General features: G+C 40.5%; 1 protein-coding gene across 5 annotated transcripts in view; it reads left to right on the plus strand.

Annotated features, from left to right (window-relative positions):
- LOC132407433 (nuclear receptor subfamily 6 group A member 1-like) overlaps positions 1 to 25,230 on the plus strand; it is a 297,024-nt gene that overhangs the window by 171,964 nt on the left and 99,830 nt on the right. For 4 of the 5 annotated variants that reach the window (XM_059993924.1, XM_059993925.1, XM_059993926.1 and 1 more), the window contains one exon: positions 19,972 to 20,202. In XM_059993924.1, the coding sequence (XP_059849907.1) occupies positions 19,972 to 20,202 (231 nt within the window). Of the gene's footprint in view, positions 1 to 19,971; positions 20,203 to 25,230 lie in introns of those variants that run through there. The other variant, XR_009516476.1, reaches the window with a different exon arrangement.

Here is a 25,230-nt window from a genome sequence, read left to right on the forward strand (position 1 = left end):
AGTCCATCCTGAAGCTGACATTCCTATACAAGAGCCTTGCATTAATTAGGGGTGACAATTTCAAATACCAAGGGTCAAGAGTCCATAAACTGAAGCCATTGTGATTGTTCATGGACATTTCTGGGATTTTTTAAAGTGTAACCTTTTTGAGAAATTCTTCAGGTTATGTGGTAGTTTTAGTCAGAATTAGGCAGCTTGCAATCAATTACTGGCCTTAAGAATGCATTCTTACATTCTCAGTGAGCAGCTGATTCTTATTGTGCCTGTGAAATAGCTGCATCATGTGGCACTCTAGCCAATTTCTCACACATCTACAACTGTGTGTAATTGTGGGCTGATATTATTCAAGCCATGTGTAACTGCCCCAAGATTGTTTCCCCTTAGTGTTTTATGGGCCCTTGACGATGGCCTCTGCATGCCTGTTGGTATCTCTCATGAGCAGTATTCTTTCTTTGTGGGGACAATTAGAACAGAGCTCCTGCAGAACTTTGTTATTCACAGTAACCATGGTATTCTTCCATCTGTTTAGAGATTTACAGGGATAAGGGCATGGGGCATGGCTGAGGTTGAACTGTGTATCACTGGTAGGAGAAAGAGAGAAGGATAAACTAGCTGCATGCCAATGTTGCTGTTTATCTGATAAAACTAAAGATAAGAATGATTCTAATTAAGTTTATAAATTACTTCATTTTCATTTTTAGAATCTTTTTATTGGTACATAATCTTCTACAACTATAAAATGATACAAAACTTCAACAGATTAATATGTATACAATTAATAAAGCTGAAAAAAAGCTGATTGCAAAACATAAAAATGGAAAACAATTTATATATAGGAAAAAGGGAAGATAAGATCCCCATCTAACTAGGGAAAAAAAACCCATTAACTACAAAAAAAGACAAAAAAAACAACCATTAGGAATCAACCCCCCCCCCCCCCCCCCCGGAGCAATACGTTTGACCATTATCTAAATATTAAAAAGAGTCAACAATTGCCATTTCATATTTATAAAAAAAATAAAATTGGAAGGAAACCATATAACTTAATTCAAATTAAATGATAATTTAGATGTAAAACTGAAGTAGTTACTTTGTCACATATGTTCTTCATTAAAATCGTTTTGGAAATTTTATTTTCTACAATTTCTAAAGCTTTGAAAATTAATTTACAACCTAATAGATTGACTGTTCTATTTGGAATAGTTCCACATCATATTCAGGGTATCTCATCTTCAGATCACCATGTAATTGCATTTGTTACACTATTGGCAAGAAGGGCTATTTTATTAAAATGGAAAGATATTTCTCCCCCTACATTAATTGAATGGTTTTCTCAAGTAATGTTATGTCTTAGTTTGGAAAAAATTAGAAGTAGAACTTTTGATCCTTGATTTGATTTTGAGAGAAGATGGGGTTCTTTTGCCAAATATTATCATTTAATTTGAATTAAGTTTGTAAATTACTTTAAAAAAAGATAGTTTTACAGTCACCTTTACAAATCAAGATAAAATTCCTTCAATTGGAAACTAAAATGAAAACATATTTGCTTTTGTGATTTTATTTTCATGGAATATATTTTAAAAACATTTTTCCACTTTTTTCAAAGTATTTTTTGAGTTTATTAGGTAATTCTTGTTGGAATTGCCTCAGCAAGTAGAGTTTCTTTAGGGATGGCTAAACTATCTTTGGGGACATTGCTGCTGGAATTAACAACGCAAAGATTAACTACACAACACTTGAAGTATCACACTGCTCTGCCTCTGCAGTGTACCAAGAGCAGAAAGATTATTCTGTTTTTTTATTGTAGGCAACAGGAGAGTTTTAAAACTTGATTACCTGAAAGCTTGCAGTAATAAGGTGAAGAAAGTTGGCATTAATGCCAAAAATGCAGGGTTCTTCCAATGGTGCAGGGATGGGAGCAGAGACAATTATTTAATCATTGGAAGAAACAAAAATGTGACTTAAATAAAGGTGAGACTTCAAAAAAAAAATTAAAGTGCAGATAGCCTGGGAATTGTGGGCATGCTGGAATGTATGGCACTGCTTGTGGCTACCCGCAGCACAACTACAGGTAGTTTGGTTGTTAATGAAGTTGATGCATTCAACTGTATATTTGCACGCATGGTAAACAGATTTGAATTTTGTATCAGTGACCAAAGAGTGGTATCTGTGCAAGAATTGAGGCCTTAAAATCTGGGTATTACAGGTTGTGTTTGTGCTTGTGGAGAGTGGAAAACACATCTTTAAGATGGAGCCAGTGGCCAATGCAACCAATGGCAATGTCCTGCAAATAGTTTACAAAACTACTACTACTACTACTTTTAAATATGATTCTGATACTAAATTGCATGCAATTAGCCTGTAACTTACATTTTGTTGATGTGTTTTTGGTCCAACTGAGTGGCCTTTTGCTGTCTCTGGGGAAATTCAGTGAGATTGAGAATAGAGTGTGCGGCCAAAAGGCAAAGTGTGAACCCATAATTGTCTCCAGTACTTTTTGCTGATTAAAGCGTTGAGCAAAATTGAAATCAAGGACAAGAGCAGAAGCTGATTGGGTGTTCAGTGCTGTCTGCCTGTGTTAAACTAATCTCCCTCTTCCTTTCCCTTGGTGCTGCCAGAAAAAGGTGCAGAAGTTCCATGCTGCAAGGTTTGATGGGCGCGGCTGTGAATTTACTTTTGGATGACTGCAGTTCACGCTACATGTGTTTCTGGATTCTGGTTACTCTTTTTGCTCTTATGCGAGTTGATTGGGGTGCATCAGTGTGGACGGGCTCTGCAGCCTACAGACAATGATGACATAGTGCTAGTCTAAACTGTACACCTCTGAGTCATTTTAAGTACTTTGTGGTTTGATTCTTAATATTCTGTGTGTATTCGCTCACATTTTGCCATTTGCGCAGTTTGTTCTTTATTTGCACGTCGGATGTTTTATGATTTTGAATGAATTTCATGGTGTTCCTTTGTTTTGTAGCTGCCTGTCAGTGAATGATTCTCAGGGTTGTATACTATATATTTTGAGAAAAAATGTACTTTTAATTTTTGCAAATCATGAATAAAGTTTTCAACAGATCCACTCAAGGATGCATGACATCATGGAAGGAAGAAATAGCTGGTATTTGTGACGGAAGTGCTCCAAAAAGTTGTCTTGGGGTTATATGGGATATTAATCCTAAATGGAAAGTGGAATCTGAAACCAGAAGGAAAGCTTTTGAAATAGGATTATCCTATAATATGAATGGGGTGGGCTAGTGAGGTGAATTTTGTCATAGTCTCACAGGAAAATGAATTCTTCATCTTACCAAGACTACACTGATATCAAGTACCCAACTGTACTAATCCATATTTTTAAATCTTTTACATTCCTATTAGTTTCCCAGACCCTTATCACACACCTGCACAATAGAGACAATTTAGTGTCTCATAAACTTGTCGATAAGCATGTCTTTGGGATATGAAGAGTCCAGAACACGCAGAGGAAATCCATGGCAGACTCGGAAAATGTGCAAACTCCACGCAAGCAGCACTTGAGTTCAAAATTAAACTTGGGTCACTGGAGCCAAGAGGGAGGAGCTCAACCGTAATCTCCACAATGTTACTGTTAACTATTTTTAAACAAGTAAACTTTAAAATTTATCAAATTCTATAATTTTACAGCCAGATCTTTGTTCTGTTAGTGGGGTGGAGTCATGTCTCTACCAAAGGAGGTGTATGGAGATCATTCCCTTCAGTAGCCTGCAGGTCACCCTTGTGCAAGGTGTAGCACCTATTGAGCACCCTGAAGCCATGGCAGCAGATGGTAGGTGTATCACAAGTCCTGGCTATGTGACCACTGATGCCAAGCAGACAATCTCTGAAGAATATTGATAATGGCTTGGATCATCAAGGCTGTGATTGCACGATTCATATAATGATGATTTCACTACGAATCTAGCATAGCATAGTATATCCTCAGCCAGTAGCATGCTTTCTGGGTTTTAAACCACTGTGTTGTCTTATGAAAAGTGATTCCTTTTATCTCTTAAACTTTGGTAAATACAGGCCAAACTTCCTCAATCCCTTTTTATTGAATAAGCCTTTATTCCATGGATTAATCTTGCAAGTTTCCATCATTGCAGTAGCCATTGTCTTGAGTGGACAGAGTCAGAGTGGTGATCTTAGCTTTAGTTCTGAGGCATTAGTCGAAGAAAGCAAAAAAAAAATTCTCTAGGTTAATTTTTATCCTTCCCTTCTTTATATCTGCTCAGCTAGGACAATAGAGATGTTAGGCAGGATAGTTGAAAGCTCCTCTTGCAGGATGTGGGAAGGCAGGGAGACTGCCAGTATCCCTGATGATTACAACTGCAAGAAGTGTATCCTGTTGCAGCTTCTAAAAACCTGCATTAAGGAGTTGGAACTTGAATTGGATGAACTCCAGATCATTCAGGAGGCTGAAAGGGTGACAGGTAAGACATATAAAGGTGCAGGACGCAAGAAAATGTTTGACAATCAGGAAGGGGAAAGGGGTTAAGGAGCCTGTGCAGAGTACCCCTTACCCCTTGTGGCCATCCCCCTCAACAGAAGGTATGTCACTTTGGGTACTGTTTGGGGGGGGGGGAGAGGTTTAACCTATCTGAGGAAAATTACAGTGGTCTTGTGTCTTATAGACAGAAGAAAGGAAACTATGGGTCAATTAGTCAGACTTCAGTGGTTGGGAAGATGTTGGAGTTGTTTATTAAGGATGAAGTTTCATGGTACTTGGAGACAAATGATAAAATAACCCATTGTCTGCATGGTTTCGTAAAGGGAAAGTCTTGCCTGACAAATCTTTTGGAATTCTATGAAGAATTAACGAGTAGGATAGACAAAGGAGAATCAGTTGATGTTGTGTAGTTGGATTTTCAGAAGGCTTTTGACTAGGTGCCAGACATGAGTCTGCTTAACAAGCTTCGAGCCAGCTCATTGTATTACAGGAAAGATTCTAGCATGGATAAAGCTGGGACTGATTGGCAGCAGACAAAGATGGGAATAAAGAGACCCTTTTCTGGTTGGCTGCTGGTGACTAGCGGTGTTCCACAGGTGTCTGTGTTGGGACCAATTCTTTTTACGGATTTGTCAATGATTTGGATAATGGAATTAATGGCTTTGTTGCAAAGTTTGTGGATGATATGAAGGTAGGTGGAGGGGCAGGTAGATTTGAGGAAGTAGAGAGGCTACAGAAGGAACTTGGGCAGATTAGGAGAATGGGCAAAGAAATGGCAGATGAAACTGTTAAACATGGTCATGCACTTTGGTAGAAGAAATGAAATGGCTGACTATTTCCTAAATGAAGAGGAAATACAAAAAACTGAGGTGCAAAAGGACTTGGGAGTCCTGTGCAGGATTCCCTAAAGGTTAATTTGCTGGTTGAGTCTCTGGTGAGGAAGGCAAATGTGGTGTTAACATTCATTTTAGGGAAACTAGAATAAAAAAAACAAAGATGTAATGCTGAGACTTTATAAAATACTGGTAAGGTCTCACTTGGAGTATTGTGAGCAGTTTTAGGCCCCTTATCTAAGAAAGGATGTGTTAAAACTGGAGAGAGTTCAAAGGAGGTTCACAAAAATGATTCCAGGATTGAATGGCTTGTCATATGAAGAACATTTGATTGTTCTGGGCCTGTACTCACTAGAATTCAGAAGAATGAGGGGAGATCTCATTGAAACCTATCGAATGATGAAAGGCTTTGTTAGAGCAGATGTGAACAGGATGTTTCTTATGGTGGGAGAGTCTCTTGGAGGACACAGCCTCAAAATAGAGGGGAGTCCTTTTGGAGTGGAGATGAGGAATTTATTTAGCCAGAGAATGGGGGGTATGTGGAATTTGATGCCAAGTTTTTGGTTACGTCAACACTAGACCGGATAATTTTGAAAACACTGGTTTTGTGTAAAAATGATAGGCGTCCACACTATGCGTTTTTAAAAATATCTGTCCACATTAAAACGGATATTTCGGCAAATCTCCTCCTACCGCACATGCGCAGGACACATCTGCGAAAACAAGTGACATGTTTGGTGTTGAATCTTGCCATGAAAGACTTGCTGAACATTTGTGCAGTGACAGACTAGTAAAGCTTAAACGACGGACAGCTGTTGGCTCTTGCGCAGGAGAACTTAAAAGTAAAAAAAACCAAATACTAGACCGTATAGAGGCAACCGACAGGGAGTTCACGGACAGTATGACCCAGCTGACAATGAACATTGAAATACTGATGATAGCTGTTGCATTAATAAAGCCCCTTGTTAAATGTATAAAACATGTCTGCATCAGTATTATCTTGTATTTTCATACAATGTTACATTAGGCTGTTACACATCTATTGTCAGAAAAATACTTGCACAAGTAGGTAAACCACCTTCATATGAGCAAGGACAGAAAAGAGGGCAAAGTGAGTATACTTATTTTTTCAGTAAGTTATGGGTCAAAGTATTTGGTTAGTACATTTTTAACTCTTCTGGCTTCAGTCTTGCTGTCGTGTTGCTGTCTGTTCTGAAATTGTTAGGTTGCGTTCAAGAAAACAATGAAATGACACCATCTGTTATGGCACGTCATGACAGCGTTTTTAAATTTCTTCGGTTACCTCATCCACACTGCTCCAGCCAATCCGACGTTTTCAAATTTACACACCCTGGAGAGAGTTTCTGAAATTCTCTGGTTTCGGGGGACGAAAATGCCGTTTTGTGGATGGAGGGTAAAAACGAAGAGAAAAAGCTTTGGTTATGGATTTATCTGGTGTAGTGTGGAGGTAGCCTTTATGTCTATTTCAGGTAGAGGCTGATAGAAAGAGCACATTTTGGCTGGGGCTCTGTACCTTTTCCATGTTAATCGCCCAGCCCCGTCCCCCTGAGGGACCAGTTAGCATGTGAAGGGCTTCAGACGGACCTTGGAGGAGGATATTGTAAATGTAATGGGCGATCGACACCTCCAGGAAAGTTGGATGTGGTGTAAATCGCGGGAGATAAGGCCATGGCAGATAGTGGGGCTGTGGACATAGCCTTGGGATAGGCGACAAAAGGTGTACAGTCGGCCCTCCTTATCCGCGAGTTCTGCAAACCCGGAAGTGCTCTTCTAGCACTTGTTGTTTGAGCATGTACATAGTTTTTTTTCTTGTCATTATTCCGTAAACAATGTAGTATAACAACTATTTTACATAGCATTTCCATTGTATTAGGTATTATAAGTAATCTAGAGATGATTTAAAGTGTACAGGAGGATGTGCGTGGGTTGATTGAGATCAGAAGAAAATCGGAAATTCTCTTACTAAGTAAGTCGGAACAGGTACATTTGGTATTATTTAGCGTCAGTTAGTCAAACGTTTGTCTTGGTATATAGTATATATTTTACCTTTCTATGCATATAAAACGCTTAAGAACATATGTTTCAGTGCCGGGAGGATCAAAAACCCAAAACCTAATAATTAAACCACTGCATTGCTTAGTAAAAATGGTAGCTTTCATTGGGGCAGGGCCTTTCTTACTTTATCCTTTAAAATTGTTCCAATCGTTGACTGACCTAGCTTAACGCTTTTCCAGTGACCGATGGTGTTTCACCTCTTTCCAATCACTTTATTATTTCCACTTTATTTTCAATCGTGATTATTTTCGTGAACAGAAACACTGCAGATTCAGAGCTGCTCTGCCAGGTCCTAATGTTCAGTGCACTGAGACAGGTTAAATAAGGTCTGGGTTTCCATTGGGTCCTAAGGTCTACTGCATTGAGACAGGTTGAATGAGGGACTTTAGCATCCGCGTTTTTTGGTATCTGCGAGGGGTCCCGGATCCAATCCCTTGCGGATAAGGAGGACCGACTGTATTGTCTGTCATCCCAAGCAAATGCGAATTAGTCCTGGCTATCTTGATGCGAGGGATAGAGAAAAAGGCATCAGTGAGGTCAATGATCGCATACCAGGGTTCATGTGGACGTCCGGAGATGTCCTCAGTGAGGGTGACAATATCGAGTACAGTGGTGATGAGGTGGGATGCAGTCTTGTTTAAGTGCCTGTAATCAATGGTCATCTGTCAGGAGCCGTTCTTTTTGTGGACAGGCCAAAAGGGGCTGTTGAAAGGGGAGGCTGTAGGTCGAATAACTCCCTCCGGTAGTAGGGCTTGAATGGAGTCCTTGATTTCTTGGTGTCCCCCTAGTAATCTGCATTGACAGTTGCAGATAACCTGGAGGGTGGGGGGACAACAATGGGATCCCACTTAGCTGCCCCAACAACAATAATGGCTTGCGTGATGCCAAAGGTGAACTTGCCCCTGTTTGTTTGAGGGGACTGTCCCTTTAAAACATTGATCCCGAGGATACATTCTGGGGAGGAGGCAATAAGGACTTGTACAGGTTGTGTGTGGGGGGGGGGGGATGGTTGCTTATGGCTAGGCAAAGTGTGACCTCCTGGTGGGCAAAAGGGAGCCCTCCAACCTCTCTATTTGCATGTCATTGCCCCTGCATGCAGCAAGATTGCCTGCTTGTTTCCCTTTCCCCATTGTACTGCGACAGGTTTATGTGGCCTCAGGTCCCCTGGGCAGGAGAGGACGAGAGAGCAAATATGCCGGGGGCCCTGGCCTTCATCCTATTGAGGGGAGGAAGGTCTGCCACCCCTTCGGTGAGGTGCCTTGGTGGTGGAGGTGGGACATTTCCTGTCTCAGGAACTCTGAGTTCTGCCTTCAGGGTAGGCGAGGCAGTTTTAGGTAAGGGAGATGCAGAGGGTAGGTTGGTGTGGGGATGGTCTGGCTGGGCGGTCTGGGGGCTGGGGTTTTGGGTTTGGTGGCGGGGCAGATGGTGGTCTTATTGTAGCTAGTTTTGTCCTGCAATGCTCCCTCCACAGGGCAGAGAGGTTCGGGGTGGAAATGCCATCTATGCTGTCATAGTCCACCCTTGCACACAGCAGGTCTGTGTACAGCTGCCTGTGTGTAAAGTGGGGAGGGATAGTGTTTGGAGCCCTTGCATCGGTCTTGTGGACCTGGGTGGGTGCCCCCCTTTGCATATATTCTAATCCCTCTAGGAGGGTGATGGAATCCATATGGTCCTACCGCTGGCTGGTGCCATGAGGGGCAGAATGACTGACTTCAGGTTGGGGCACGCAGTAATGACCAGGTATCCTGCTAGGGCACCGGTCACTCGTGTGTTTTCGAGGAAGTTGTGGTTGCAGGCACCTTGATAGATGCTGTTGACCAGTGCCTATTCTATGATAACCCGGGTGCCCTCACTAACCATACCCCATTGCGGGCACCTGTGTAGATTCCACTCCAGAAGAGTGGGATATCGGGCTCTTACCACGGTCATTACCTGATCCCACAGGGTAGTGCCAGCGCGGACTTCTGTTTGTGGCACCTGCAGCACATTGTTCATGTTCTGCTGGTCAGAGAAGCTTCCCAGGGTGCTTGCCTCCTGATGGGCGAGGCGGAGGTTGCCCCCTTGTCCCACAACCGGAGCAGCCAGGTGGGCAGGTGCTCGCCTGGTTGTTGGCAGTACCGACCCGTCAGTTGGGTCAGCTCCTTGGGGGTGATGTCCCAGGTCTCCATGGTCTTGGAGTGACCAGGGGTAGGTCTGACTGGGTCCCGCTCATCCCCTTCCTCCCTGCGGTGAACCTGGGACCGTGTAGTCACGGGTCAGGCATGTTGGAGCTCGGGTGAGAAGGGGGAAGGGTGGTTGTGGGACCTAGGCTCCTCGGGCATGCCCTCCTCGTCGCTATCCAGCCAGATGTCCCCATCCCCCAGCCACGCGTCCAGCTTGTCACCACGCTGGACCAGGGCTTGAATCTTTAGTGGGTCTGGCTGCCAGCCAGACCGACGGGCTGCCCACACCTGCTGCAGTTATATGAGTCTGCAGGTGACCTCAGTTCCCCTGACCTTGAGCTCCTTGGCTCGGGTCTGGGCAGCTTGCGTTCCCTCCTGCAGCGTGCAGCAACGCTGCCGAAGCTCTTCTAGCTCCTTGTCCTTCTGACCACATAAGTTCTGAACGTGGTCAGTAATCCTGACCTGGCGTTTCAGCAGGGACACAAACAACCAAAAGGCACCCCTTTGACTCCCTTTGGCTTTGGGAAACCCTGATTCCTTAAGAAGGGAGACCATGTGGTGGCCCAGCTTCTCACCACGGGGGTCTAACTGCTCAGACCAGTCCACTGGTTTCCCGTGGTCTGCCAGCATGCTGGCCAGACTCTCAAATCTCTCTCAGACTCTCAAATTCATTGGTCCACCCTGGGATCTTATCTTATTCTGGGTGCCTGCACTGGCTTTCTTCCCTAGAACATTCTCCCCTGTGCTCTGTGTCCAGCCAAGAACTTTGAGACCCTGCTCGCAGCACCAAATGTTGTGATGGAAATGAGACAGATTCTTTGGGTCTCAAAGGCAAGGGCTCTGGACATACAGTTTTAAGAATGAGTTTATTTACAAGGGGAGAAGAGCTTGGGAACAACACAAGCAGCTACAATATTTGCACAAATGAACTCAGAATAGACGTGCGTGGGAAAAGTCAGGTCAGCAGTGTTATGATACGGCAACAATGAATATAGAATTGAGACAACTTTTTTATAAACAAATAAAAAATTTATTAAATACTGCTCAATGAAAAACCAAAAGTAAACAAACAACTAACTTAACTGGAAGGCTATGGCTATAAGTCAACTTGAACAGATCTTAGTGATAACTGCAAACACAGTTCTTAAAAGTAGTAAATACAAAAGTCCAAGTGATTTACCCGGTCAATTAGGAGAGACTTTCCTGAAGTAACAAATTCCTTGACGATGTGACATTACTGCTGATCCCTGCCGAAATATTCCTTGCCTGAAGGATTTACGACAGAGGAAATAAAATGGCTTGAAGGCACTGACCTTTCCTTGGTGAATACCGCTGCGTCCAGCTTTTCCTGCTTTCACAATGCAGGAGCTATCTTGGATGCAGGTTACTAATTCCTTGAACAAAGATTAAATAAGGTCGATCCTGTATTACTGCCGATGACACCAACTTGACTCGATCCTTCAGGGTTTTCTGCACTTCAATAAATGTTCACTCTCCAACTGGACTGCAAAGGTAGGAATCAAGACTGGCAGCGTTGTGGTGAACTTTGCCAGCAATAACCTTTGAGACTTAAGATAGAAAGTAAAACTCCACTTTAAAACAAAACTGCGTCATGAGATGAATACGCAACATAACGGAGTCACTGACAAATTAAACCATGAACTGACCTGCATCACAGCAGGACTTTCCCCTTTTATACCTGTTGAAACAGGCCATCACATGACCTCTCACTGGTGGGAAATTACATCACCCCACCATCTCAAGACCATTACATCATGCTCACCAGATACTCAATTACATCATGATCATGTGTCAGTCACAAGATACCCATGGAGTATGTAACAGCAGTACAATACACTGGAAAACGGTGTGGGGGCAGTGTACAGGTTACACATACAAACAAGGGAAAAGTAACTATGATACCCACCAACCCTTGACCTGGGCAGGCACGGTTCTCTGCTACAGGGACAACAATAAACGCTCCTAAACCCTATTCAATGCATGGCTCACCACGTGTCTCCAGCGCTGTATTGTAGTCTTCAGCTTGGAGTGAAGCAGGGTGGTCCCTCGAGGATGGCAAAAGAGAGTGAGCCAAGCACATGTAGCACCCTTTATAGCTCGGGGCTGGAGGGTCCAGCCCAGGTGATTCACCCGGTGGGGTCAACGGCTTGGTGCTAGATGGGTTAATCCAATTAAGGTGGCCAATGGTTAAGTGTGCATTGACTAGTTGGGAGGGGCGAAATGTTGACTTGCATGTGGTGTGCCTTCTGACTAGGTGAGGGCAGTGCTGTCACGTGACAGGCACAACTCTCTGGATACAATCCTTTATCAGGACTGAAAATAAAATATTGAAATGGCAGAGCAGACTTGATATGCCAAGTTTCCTAATTCTGCTCCTATATCTTATGGTCTTAAGTTTACACAGCATTGATTAGAAAGCATGTGTTTTCTTATTGATTGGTACAAGTTTGCCAGCCTGAAAAAGATTGGTAATTACTATCTTCTGTCCTTTAACTAATCCCCTATCCTGGCTAATATGTTACTCTCGATTGTTGGCCCTTATTTCATCTAACAACTTTTTATGTGGTATCTTGGGTTTTGGGAAAGTCAGATACTCACATTTACTTTTGTGCTCTTTATTTGTCCTGCTGCTTACATCCTTAGATTTTCTCTTCAATAAAATAAAGCAATGCTGTTTCGGCTTAATCATGCTTTACCAAATGCTTCATTGCCATTGCCTTAATATTGGATTTTCAGTGTACTTCTATCAACTGTAAAGTGGCCTCCAGTTTCTCTTTTGTTTCCTCACCTATCATAAATAGCAATACTAGAATACTCCCTCCTGATCTTGAATGTTTCTAGATTCATCGCTGATGCACCAAAAGACACACTTTTAGAATACTAGGATGCAGGTTGTCAGGGTATTCATTGATGTTTGTTTCTCCAGCACTTTTCACTGATGATAATTGTCTTCAGTCAGTCAATGTTATTACACTGTTTTGGCTCTGTTTCTGATACATTTATTATGTATCCTGCAAAATAGTTGATGCTTCAGCAATTTCTTTATTCTTCATAACAAATTAAGCTGCCTCTATTGCCCATGTTTATTTTTGCTACTATATTATATGGCTGTAGAATCTCTTGTAATTTTTTACATTATTTTGCTAATTTGCACTTCTATTTTCTCCATCTTCATCGTTTGGTTAATCATACTGCATCCTATGGCTTGTCCCACTATATTTGACAATTTGACAAACATTGACAATTTGTCGATGTTTTGGGCCGAGACCCTTCATCAGGACTCAACATCGTCCTGACGAAGGGTCTCGGCCCGAAATGACAACAGTTCTTCTCCTTATAGATGCTGCCTAGCCTGCTGTGTTCCACCAGCATTTAGTGTGTTGTTTGAATTTCAAGCATCTGCAGATTTCCTCGTGTTTGCTCCATCTACCTGCTTTTGTTTTCTAAACCTTTGAACCCTTACCTACCAATCTGGTTTTAAAAATTTCAAATTTTTTATCAAAGCTGTTTTGGGCTAGAGGCTCTTGATTTTATACTCCTTGTGGTGTGATGGTTTCTGACATAACCCCGTTTTATCTGTCTGCTGCCTTAACCCAGGCATTCCTTCCAGGGAACAATGTTTTTCCATCTATCGCTCTAAAACACATTACATTTTTTTCATTTTCTTCTATTCCAGAAATTATATGCCTAACCTATTGTTCCAATTTAACTCTTTTAGCTCTCTGCCATTGTGGTAAATCAACATGATGCAAGGCTAACATATACACAAAATGCTGGAGGAATTCAGCAAGCCGGGCAGCATCAAGGCCAATATATCTTTTCTGAACTCAGATTGAATGCATTAGTCTAATAAGGGACTAATTAGAACTCTGTATAGTTGTCACATAACTTAAACCCTTTGAATTACTGACCACAGATAAAGCCTGTCATTCTATTAGCCTTCCTCATTTTTGTAGCTGCCCACATGAATTCAGAGATTTGTTGAACCAAGGGCAGAACTCACTACTTCTCTACAGTTTTTAAATGCTTAACATTTAGAAAATATTCTCACCTGTCTTTTTCTTGGATCTAATTTGGATGTCTCCTTTCCCATATTGAACTCAGTTGCTATGGCTTTACTGATTTTCTTAACTTGAAGCATCCCACATAGAAATTTTCTATTCCTGTTAACATTTCTAGGGCTTAAATTTATATCAGAAACAGTAGGGTAATTTTTAGGGTTATGAGACTGGATACATATATGGGAAATCACCGGGTAATTGGTTACATTTTATTGTTAAGGCTGTGGAATTAATTCTTTGTTTCTATTAAGGAACAATTAGAAATGCATCAGCTGAACAGAAAATACTTCCATTCATTGAACATACAAATTGTAAATGACAAATTCCTATCAAAATTTATTAATAGGCTTCAAGATCTTGGCCTCAATACTTTCCTGTGCAATTGGATCTCGGATTTCTTCACTTGCAGACCTCAGTCAATTCAGATTGACAATAACGTCTCCACTACAATCTCCATCAGCACTGTGCACTATGCTGTGAGCTTAACTCCCTGCTCTAATTGGTTTATTCTTATGACTGTGAGGCTAACCACAGTTCCAATGCTATATTTAAGTATGCTTATCACACCACTGTTATTGGCTGAATCAAATCAACACATAGGAGGGAGATTAGTGACCTATGGTGTTCCACAGGGATCTGTTCTGGGACCCCTCCTTTTTGTGATTTTTATAAATGACCTGGATGAAGAAGTAGAAGGGTGGGTTAGTAAGGGTTAGTAAGTGCTGATAACACAACCATTGGAGGTGTTGTGGAGGGTTGTCAGAGGTTACAGCGGGGCATCAATAGGATGTAGAACTGAGCTGAGAAGTGGCAGATGGTGTTCAGACAAGTGTGAAGTGGTTCATTCTGGTAGGTCAAATTTGAAGGCAGAATATAATATTAATGGTAAGACTCTTGGCAGTGTGGAAGATCAGAGGGATCTTGGGGACTGAGTCCATAGGACACTCAAAGCTGCTGTGCAAATTGACCGTGTGGTCAAGAAGGTATACGGTGTATTAGCATTCATCATCTGTAGGATTGAGTTCAAGAGCTGAAAGGTAATGTTACAGCTGTATAGGACCCTGGTCAGACCCCACTTGTAGTACTCAGTTCTGGTCACCTCACTACAGGAAGGATGTGGAAACTATAGAAAGGGTGCAAAAGAGATCTACAAGGATGTTGCCTGGATTAGGGAGCATGCCTTATGAGAATAGGTTGAGTGAACTTGGCCTTTTCTCCTTGGAGCAATGGAAGATGAGAGGTGAGATGATAGAGGTGTATAAGATGATGAGGGGCATTGATCGTGTGGATGGTCAGAGGCTTTTTCCCAGGGCTGAAATGGCTAACATGAGAGGGCACAGTTTTAAGGTGCTTGGAAGTAGGTACAGACTGAAATGTCTGAGTGCGTGGAATGGGCTGCCAGTGATGGTGGTGGAGGCAGATACAATAGGGTCTTTAAAGAGACTTCTGGATAGGTACATAGAAAAATAGAGGGCAATGTGGTTAGATAATTCGAGGTAGTTTCTCGAGTAGGTTATATGGTTGGCACAACATTGTGAGCCGAAGGGCCTGTAATGTGCTGTAGATTTCTATGTTCCATGAACAATCTGTCTGAGTGGTGGCACAACAATAACCTCTCACTCAATGTCAGTGAGACCAATGAGCTGATTATTAATTTCAGGAGGAGGAAACTGGAGGTCTGTGAACCAGTTGTCATCGAGAGATCAGAGGTGGGGAGGGTCAGCAACTTCAAATTCCTCAGTGTTATCATTTCAGAGGACCTGTCCTGGTCCATTATGTAAGTGCAATTACGAAGAAAGTATGGCATGCTTCTGTTTCCTTAGTTTGTGAAGATTTAGTATGATATCTAGAACTTTGACAAACTTCTGTGGTGTGGTGAAGAGTATATTCGCTGGTTGCATCACGGAATGGTGTGAAAACACCAGTGCCCATGAATGAAAAATCCTACAAAAGGTAGTGGACACAGCCCAGTTCATCACATGTAAAGCCCTTTCCACTATTGAGTACATCTACACAGAGAGCTGTCACAGGAAAGCAGCATACATCATTAAGGACCCTCATCAACCAGTCCATGCTCCCTTCTTACTGCTGTCATCTGAGAGTCTCAGGATCCACGTTGCCATGTTTAGGAACAGTTATTACTCCCTCAACCATCAAGCTCTTGAATCAGATGGGATGACTTCACTCTCCCCATCACTGAACTGTTCCCACAACCTATGGACTCACTTTCAAGGACTCTTCATCTCACAATCTCTATTTATTGTTTTTTTTCTTTCTTTTATATTTGCACGGTTTGTTGTCTTTTGTACATTGGTTGTCTATTTTGCTGGATGCGGTCTCATTGATTCTATTATGTTTCTTGGATTTACTGAGTATGCCCACAAAAAAACAAATCTCAGGGTTATATATGGTTACATGTACTTTGATAATAAATTTACTTTAAAATTCAGAGTTTTGCAATTAAGCAAATGCCTCCTCAGCGATAGTTATGCAAAGGTCCAGAGACATTTTCAAATATTGGATCTGGAGGAATTCTGATCTAAACTTCTGTTTCCTGTATAATTGTGGCTTCTTGAGGAGAAAAAAATTTTATGATACCAATATACCTGAATTTAGATAGTATTGTCTCCTTTTTTCTTTCTTTTCCCTCTCCGCTTACTTCTTTAATAACAGCCTTGGGGTGTTCATGGGCCTCATTAAAAATGACTAAAAATTTATTTACCTCTGTTGCTTCCTCCTTTACATTACTTTCCTGAGATTTGTATCAAAAACTTTAAATTCTCTATTAATAGCCACTCTTGTATCCCATAAATTTAACTTACAACTCCCATGACCATGTTCAGACTGATTAATAATCACTGCTCAGCTTCCCTTTCTGGTGTCCCTGCAAATTTAACAGGATCTGACAGGATTTAAAAATAATAGTGGGGAGAAGCTTGGTTGAGATTATTTCAACCTAGTCACTTATTCAAAGTTGGAATGTGAACAAAATACATAAAATGTATTTGTGCTGTGGGTTATTGATACTTGCAATGCGTTGCCACTTTGGAGTGGTTAGGCAGAGGTTATTGTACCTTTTAAAGGAAAAATGTATAAATATTTGCAGTGGAGAAATAGGGCAATAAGATTTGTTGCAGATTACAGCTGCTAAATGTGTGATGGATGAAATAGGTGCACTGTGAACTTCCATAGTGGCCTGCCTTGCTCATTTGTATTTGTACAACCCAGAAAAAGGATTGCAGTAAGAAAACTTCTGCTATCAAGTTCTGAAAGATTTCGAGAGGAGAGCAAAGATTTAGCTGGAAGTTGGTTTCTAGGCTTTACATATTCAGTGCAAAACCTTCAGCTCAACACATAATACGGAAATTTCTTTGAAAGGCAGTATTGGACTTGCCTAAAATTTAGTGACTGATGTACAGGCAGTCCCTGGGTTACCTACGAGTTCCGTTCCTGAGTCCGTCTTTGTCGGATTTGTACGCAAGTCGGAACAAGTACATCTGGTATTATTTAGCGTCAGTTAGTCAAACGTTTGTCTTAGTATATAGTATATATTTTACCTTTCTATGCATATAAAACACAGAAATGTATGTATTCCAATAATTAAACCACTGCGTTGCTTAGTAAATAATTGTAGCTTTCATCGGGGCAGGGCCTTTCACATGCTCCATTATTCTCATTTTATCCATTATCCTTTAAAATAGTTCTGATCGTTGACTGACTGTAGCTTAACGCTTTTCCAATGACCGATGGCATTTCACCTCTTTCCAAACGCTTTATTATTTCCACTTTATTTTCAATCGCGATCGCTTCCCGCCAATGGAACAGAGACACTGCGGGCGGTGGGTCCCGAGCTCTGCCGGCTCCCGAGGTCTGTGGGGTCCTAAGGACCACCACACTGAGACAGGCTAAATGGGATAAGTGGGGGCTGTGCTGGGTTTGGTTAATTGATCCTCCACAATATTCCGTGTGGGAATTTAAACTGGAGGTGGCTGTTTTTTTTTACAAGGTCGAGTTGCGAGCTCAACATCAACCCAGCACAAGAGCGGTCTGTCACTAAATCGAACTTGGGAACCTCCGTTCTCAAGCCCAGCACTGATCTCATTGCACCACCAGCCAACCGGAATGGGGGTGGGGTGGCGCGGGGTCAGGGTGAATCTTACTAAGAAAAATTCAAGCCAAATACAAAGTTAAACACTCAATACAGTGTCAACGGCAACGACTTAAAATGGCGGATCACATTGCGATCTGACTTAAAATGGCGGACAGCATTCTCCTCCCTCGGGTCGTAAGTACGAGTTTTCTGTAAGTCAGACGTTCGTAACTCGGGGACTACCTGTACTTACAGCTAATTGCTTCCTCTTCAAGAACACAGAAATTATCCATCAAGTGTACCAATGGAAGTTCCAAGGGATGGATGTTTTTGTCTTATTTCAGCTATGTTTTTGCAAACAGTAGTTTAATTTGAATATCTGAGAGGGATTGATCTCTCTAGATTTTTTTTTCCAGCCATTTGGGCACTAAGCAGGAGTTTAGTGCCCAAGTGGCTGCACAGGAGTGATGAACTTGAAGTCTAACCATGATATTTCTAGTTTTGAGTGGAGCAGGAAAATAATAGGTGGCACTGGAAACTTTAAAACATTTAGGACAAAGTGGTTGTGGTCTTTAGAGATTACCTAACCATGATTTATTTGAAATTTGGCCTTCATAATCTACTTGAAATCGAATATAATGCCTCTTCAAAGAAGGACTCATGTATAATGTGGAACTGCCTGGCAACAATTGACATGGATCTGAAATTAAAACAGGAGGTCTAATTGTGACAATTAAACCAGCATTATTCAGGACTCCTGTAATCTGACAGTTAAGCTGGAAACATACTTGGGTACAATATGTGAAAAATCCGGGCCATTAAAGGGTTCTGCCTGGTTGAGAGAACATTAATAATACAAAGATGCAGCTGGGTGAGTGAAGAGTTCTAATATTTTGGACAATTTTCTGCAAATGCATTTTTTTGGTTAACAATGCTGAAATGTTGTTTTGTGTAAATTAACTATGCCTTTTGCATAATAATGATTAAATTAAAATAATGCTATTCTCTCCACTTACTTTAAGCTGGAAAGTCCATACTAGCCGATATTGTTAATGGTTTGCTGTACTCAAGAACTGCCTATGCCATTTGAAGTTGCCATTTTGATTGTCATCCTGAGGACAACTTTCTTGACCCAGATATCCTCCTCAGTTATTGCTATTTTTCCTTTTACAAAGCCCAAACCTGGGGAGTAATTGGAGTCTATTCACCCATTTCATCTTTCATTCCTTCAATTTCTCTAGCATGTGCAGAAGGGTGGTACAATTTTATTTTACTGGTAACCTTTTTCATAAATAAGGCTATTCTGTGTGCAAACCGTTAACCTATTTTGTAAGATCTTGTCACCATCTTCTCACCAATTTAGACTCGTAAAATATTTTATACAGACTGCGCAGAAACATTTAATAAAATGCCCTTTCAAGTTCTTGCCTTAATTTTGTTTAAATCAAGTGCACTGCCTCCTTGGAGAAGTCAAAACATTTATAGTTATTTTATGCCACAGGACAGATACAGTATGGACACTAAGTTACCTAGCCTTCTGTCTACTTACCTCCTTTGACAGCTTTGAATTGAAGTTCCTCTCTGCTGTTTACTGTGCACCTGAAATACTCATTTCACCTATTTATAGACCTTGGCATACATATTATACCACAGGAATATTACAAGGTTATAGTGAGGACAGCAAATACTTAGAAACGATTTAATTGCTCTTTCTATTTTGATTACTAACTTTAATATTTTTTCATTTGTATTTGCAGTTTGTCTTTTGCACATTGGTTGTTTGACCACCCTGTTGGGTGCATTCTTTAATTGATTCTATTATGGTTCTTGGATTTACTGAATATACCTGAAAGAAAACTAATCTCAGGGTTGTATATGGTGACACACATGCACCTTGATAATAAATTTACTTTGACGTTGAGAATTATGCTTGTAAATATTACTTTACACCAAATTAGTAATCCACACTTTGTGTAAAGTTAGGCAAGTTTAGATCTTTTTGTGAGCATCTAAAGTATTTTTTTAGTTGAAAGTAAAATCAAATTTCTTTAAATTCATATCTCATTGTGATATTGGCATCATTTGTTGTATCACAACCCAATTTTACTTGCTGTATCTTTGTCTCACTTTTATTATACGATATAGTCATCAACCCTGAGTTTATTTAAGACATATGAAAAAATACTTATGTAGAAATAGATAACTTATAAAGTTCTATGCAACTTCTCTATAGGGTTTGAATTAATTTGAACTTTATCTTTCCTTTCAGATGATCGCACTGATCTGCGAACCTGCCTTATCTGTGGAGACAGAGCTACGGGTCTGCACTATGGTATCATTTCATGTGAGGGATGCAAAGGCTTTTTCAAGCGTAGTATTTGCAACAAGCGGGTTTACAGATGCAGCCGGGACAAGAATTGTGTCATGTCACGCAAACAACGAAACAGATGTCAGTACTGTCGGCTGCTTAAATGTCTGCAAATGGGCATGAACCGAAAAGGTATTTTAATTTTCAACACAAATAATGTTGATTAAGTATCAAACAAAAAGTATGCCATAAATTGACTTAATTTCATAAAACTGAGCTTGGCTGGAGTTGAATTGTAAGGCTGACTCCCAGCAGATAGAAACATAGAAAATAGGTGCAGGAGTCGGCCATTCGGCCCTACGAGCCTCCACCATCATTCAGTATGATCATGGCTGATCATCCAACTCAAAACCCTGTACCTGCTTTCTCTCCATACCCCCTGATCCCTTTAGCCACAAGGGCCATATCTAACTTCCTCTTAAATATAGCCAATGAACTGGCCTCAACTGTTTCCTGTGGCAGAGAATTCCACAGATTCACCACTCTCTGTGTGAAGAAGTTTTTCCTCATCTCGGTCCTAAAAGGCTTCCCCTTTATCCTTAAACTGTGACCCCTCGTTCTGCACTTCCCCAACATCGGAAACAATCTTCCTGCATCTAGCCTGTCCAATCCCTTTAGAATTTTATATGCTTCAATAAGATCCCCCCCCCCTCAATCTTCTAAATTCCAGTTAGTATAAGCCTAGTCGATCCAGTCTTTCTTCATATTAAAGTCCTGCCATCCCAGGAATCAATCTGGTGAACAAGATGGTGATAAAGTTGAGCAAGTACAAAAGGAACACATTTCTTGAGAAATCAGCAACAAAAAAAAATGACATTTATTTGTTAGTTCCAACTTAGTTGCTGCTAGTTTTGAAGTTTCAAAGATTATTGCTCTACAGGGAAAACCACTCACTGATGGAAATACGTTAAAGAACCATGGCTAGTATATGCTCCTTTCCTTTTTGATGGTTTTCCAGAAAAATAAATAAAAAATCAGCGTATTAGGGATTTACCAGTGAGAAGAAACATGATAAAAGTTTGTAAATTAATGATTGGAACAAATGTAGCAGAACAGCTAACTATAGATCTTAGTTCATGTAAATTTCTTTCCATTTTACTTGATGTTACATCACCACCAGGCTAGACAATATTTTTCAGTTTTGTAGAGGGTGATGAGATATTTGAAGAACTGGTGAACTTGGAAATGTTACCTGAACACACTACAGGAATTGAAATATATGAGACAGTAGTTTAAAAAAAAAGTGTTGCCTTGGCAATTCAACCTTTCAAAAATAGTTTGCTTGACAACTGATGGTGCACCTAGCATGAATTGTAATGGGGAAGGTCTTGGCCCAATGCATCCATGCTTTATTCCTTTTTATAGATGATGCCCGATCTGCTGAATTCCTCCAGCATTTTATTTGTGTCTGGATTTCCAGCATATGCAGAATCTTGTGTGTTTAAGGTTTGTCCATTTATTTGTAAAATATGTTGGACATCCACTGATAGGTTTTCATTTTATAATCCATGAGGTTTGGTGTACAAAAGCTGGCCTTGAGGAACTGTAAGTAGCGAAAATTGTTACTAAGATAATTTTTTTTCTGATTGTTGTGAGATAATTTCAGAATTTACTGAGTGAAGTGATTTGTTACATCAGATAAGGAAACCTTTTGGCTCATGATGTTATGATGACTTTCTTCCAGAACTATTTGACTGACTGGCCCTTCTACTGTAGCCTTCAAACATTTTCTCCACTATATTTCTAACTCAATACACTATGAAGGTCACAATAGCACCTGCCTCCACAGCATCTGGAGGGAGTGCATTTTAGAATCTCATGCTGTTTTTAAATTGAAACTTTTCCTCATGTCACGCCTATCTTGTGCATGTGACATCTAGACTATGTCTGTACAAAAGGAGCAGCTTTCCATTATCCACTTTAAACGTGGAGTTAATCGTTCTTTATAGTTGTCTTTGCTACTGTCGTTTTAATTTTTATTAACTTGTTGATCATGTAATCAATCTGGTTCTCATTGATGTTGACAACTCAACTCTTGAACAGCTTTTGTTTTTCTTTATCTTGCTGGTGCACTCTGCAATGCATCCTCACACCTATTTTCTTTTTCATCTTAGAGTTTCTTCTTTTGCTTCTACTCTTTAGTTCCCACATCCCCACTCAAACTAATTAAATTCTCTCAAACATCATCAACAATTCTGGCTTACAGAGGTCCTTCATCCACCCCAAAACAGCACCAAATCATCAGCCACTCTTAGATACATCGTTTCTTTGGTCATGTATTCATCTGTCTAATCTTTTTCTGCACTCACTGTCACAGGACACTGGTAATGATCTGGAGATTAATATTTGTGAGTTTCTGATTTTACCATCCTTTCCTAGCCTAGTAAGCTCTGTCCACAGGACTTTGCGCTTCCTTGTGCTGATGACATTAGCACCTATATGAATCACAATGTTCAACTGTCCTCCTTCAATAGTGGGGATAAATCCTGATGGTTTATTTTGGTCAGGTGAATGGCACAGGGGTAGTGTGTTGAACAGTATGAGGGTAGCATTCAGGATGCATTCACTCTTACGAGCTCTTTAATCGTGCATCTAGGTCCATGTTACTTTATCTTATAGTGTGGAGTGCCATATATGGCTGCACTCAATTGCCTTTTAAACAAATATCTGGTTAGTCTTATAGCTTTCTGTAGGAATAACTTTGTACAGGTGGCCCCTGTTTTTTGAACGTTCGCTTTATGACAGCTCGCTGTTAGGAAAGACCTACATTAGTACCTGTTTTTGCTAACCAAAGAGGATTTTCACTTTTACGAAAAAAAAAGGCACCCGCTTTGTACGTGTGTTACCCCGAGAAAGATTACCTTGATTGCGAAGCCTTGTGCGGGCAGTTGTGCACACATGCATGTATGTGCGCTTGTGTATATGTGCTGATTTTTTTCTACACATTGATTTTGGCTCACTGTCTTCCCGATTTTGATGAGTGAAACGTCACCGTACATACAATATTTCTATTTTATATAGGCTGTATATTTATCATATAATTCCTGCTTTTACTATATATTCGTGCTATTTTAGGTTTTATGTGTTATTTGGTTTGATTTGGTAGGGTTTTTTCTGGGTCTGGGAATGCTCAAATTTTTCCCATATAAATTACAGTAATTGCTTCTTTGCTTTACGACATTTTGGCTTACAAACGGTTTCATAGGAACATTCTATCTTCGGATAGTGGGGGAAACCTGTAAATTCTTATACCAAGCTTCCAGTGAAGTGAACAAAAGCCCTGATGTCGACCCTGTCCTTCCTGGCACCTTTCATTATGTCCCAGTTCAGCAAAGCCTAATAGGTTGTGCTCCCATTATATTACAAGATCCGTTAAGAATTTCTGCAGCTTTAATGGGAACTACCCACTCATTATGTTGGTCTTCATATAGGTGCATTAAGCAGGAACAGATCAATAAGCTTTGCCTAGATTTTACGACAAGTTGCTGGCAAAAGTTGGTAGTTTCCTGAAGTGGAGTTAATGGGCACAAATCCTACATCTGTTTTTGGCTGCTTTAAAATTCAGCTTCATTAAATGTAATATTTTAGACAGAAATGGTTACTTGGGTATCAGTGCTTTCTCTGGCTTCTATTGGCAAAGTGATTTTTCCTAGCAGCTTTCTGTCATGAGACAAGAGGCATTGTATTTTGCAAAGGGCCATCACCAGTGTTTCTGCCCCAGGTGACTTTGTGAAGCAAGATTACTATCTATTATTTCTTTAGCAAATGTTCTTTTCTGTCAAAACAAAGTTTCTCAGCAGTAGTTCAAAACTGGTTAACCTTGATGGTCTTGAGGTACTCATTCTTTGTGTAAGAGAGTAAAACAAGTTTACGTATCAAATAATTTTCAGCTCTAGTGCTGCGCGTAATGCATTATATTCTGAGTGCTACATTTGACAGTTTCTTAGTCTGAATGCAGGTGTTTCAGAGCAAGGTGGAATCAAGATATTAATGCTTTGAAATTAATATATAATACTATTGGAGAATGGCACAGCAAGGAGTCGAGCACATTCACAGATTTTATTTGTGACACACTAAAGAAATTTTGCAATTTGTTGTATTTATTGTAAAAAAAAATCTACTGTTTGGCTTGTTTTTGGAAAGATTATTTCATCTGAAGTTAATGTTTACTTGTAATGAGCAAATAAGTTGAGAGCATAATTTGGGACAGTTCTTTACAACACAGTGACAGCCCTTTCAGCCTGTCTAGTCTGTACTGGCCTATTTTGCCTAGTCCCATCTACCTCTACCCAGGCCATAGCCTCACATATGGCTCTTACCCATGTACATTTCCAAACTTCTCTTAAATGTTACAATTGAAAATGTATCTACCATTTTTGCTGGCAGCATGGTTTGCACTTGCACCAAGGTCTAAGTGAAGAAGTACCCCCTGAGTTTCTCCTTCCATATTTCACCTTTTGCTCTAAGCCTATAACCTCTTTCACTGAACCTGAGGGAAAATCTGCAATTACCTTATCCATACCCCTCAATTTTATAAACCTCTATAAGAGCTCACCTCATTCTTCTGTGCTCCAAGGAATAAAGCCTTAACCTATCCAGCCTTTCCACATCACTCTGATTCTCATGTCTCAGCAACATCTTTGTAAATTTTCTCTGCACTTTCAAACTTAATGATATTTTTCTTGAAAGCAGGCAACCAGCATTCCACAGTACTCCAAATTCTTCTCACCAATATCTTGTGCAACTTCATAACATTCCAACTCTTCTACTCAGTGCCCTGCTTTATGAAAGCCAATGTGCCAAAAACTCTCTTTATAACACTTGTCTACCTGTGATGCCACTTGCAAGGAGTTAAAGATCTGTATTCCTGGTTCCTTTGTTCTACTGCACTGCTCAGTGCCCTACCAACCACTGTGCAAGTCTTATTCTGGTTTGTCCTCCCAATGTGCAACACTTCACACTTGTCTGCATCAAGTTCCATCTACCATTTTTCAGCCCATTTTCCCAACTGGTCCAGATCCTATTGTAAATTTTGATAACATTCCTATACCCTGAATCTTGGTGACATTGGCAAATTTGCTGATTTAGATTACCATATTACCATAAATTATCCATAAACCATCAATATAGATGATAAACAACAAGGGAACAAGCACTGAT

The sequence above is a fragment of the Hypanus sabinus genome, chromosome 18, assembly GCF_030144855.1.
Source record: "Hypanus sabinus isolate sHypSab1 chromosome 18, sHypSab1.hap1, whole genome shotgun sequence".
NCBI lineage: Eukaryota > Metazoa > Chordata > Chondrichthyes > Myliobatiformes > Dasyatidae > Hypanus > Hypanus sabinus.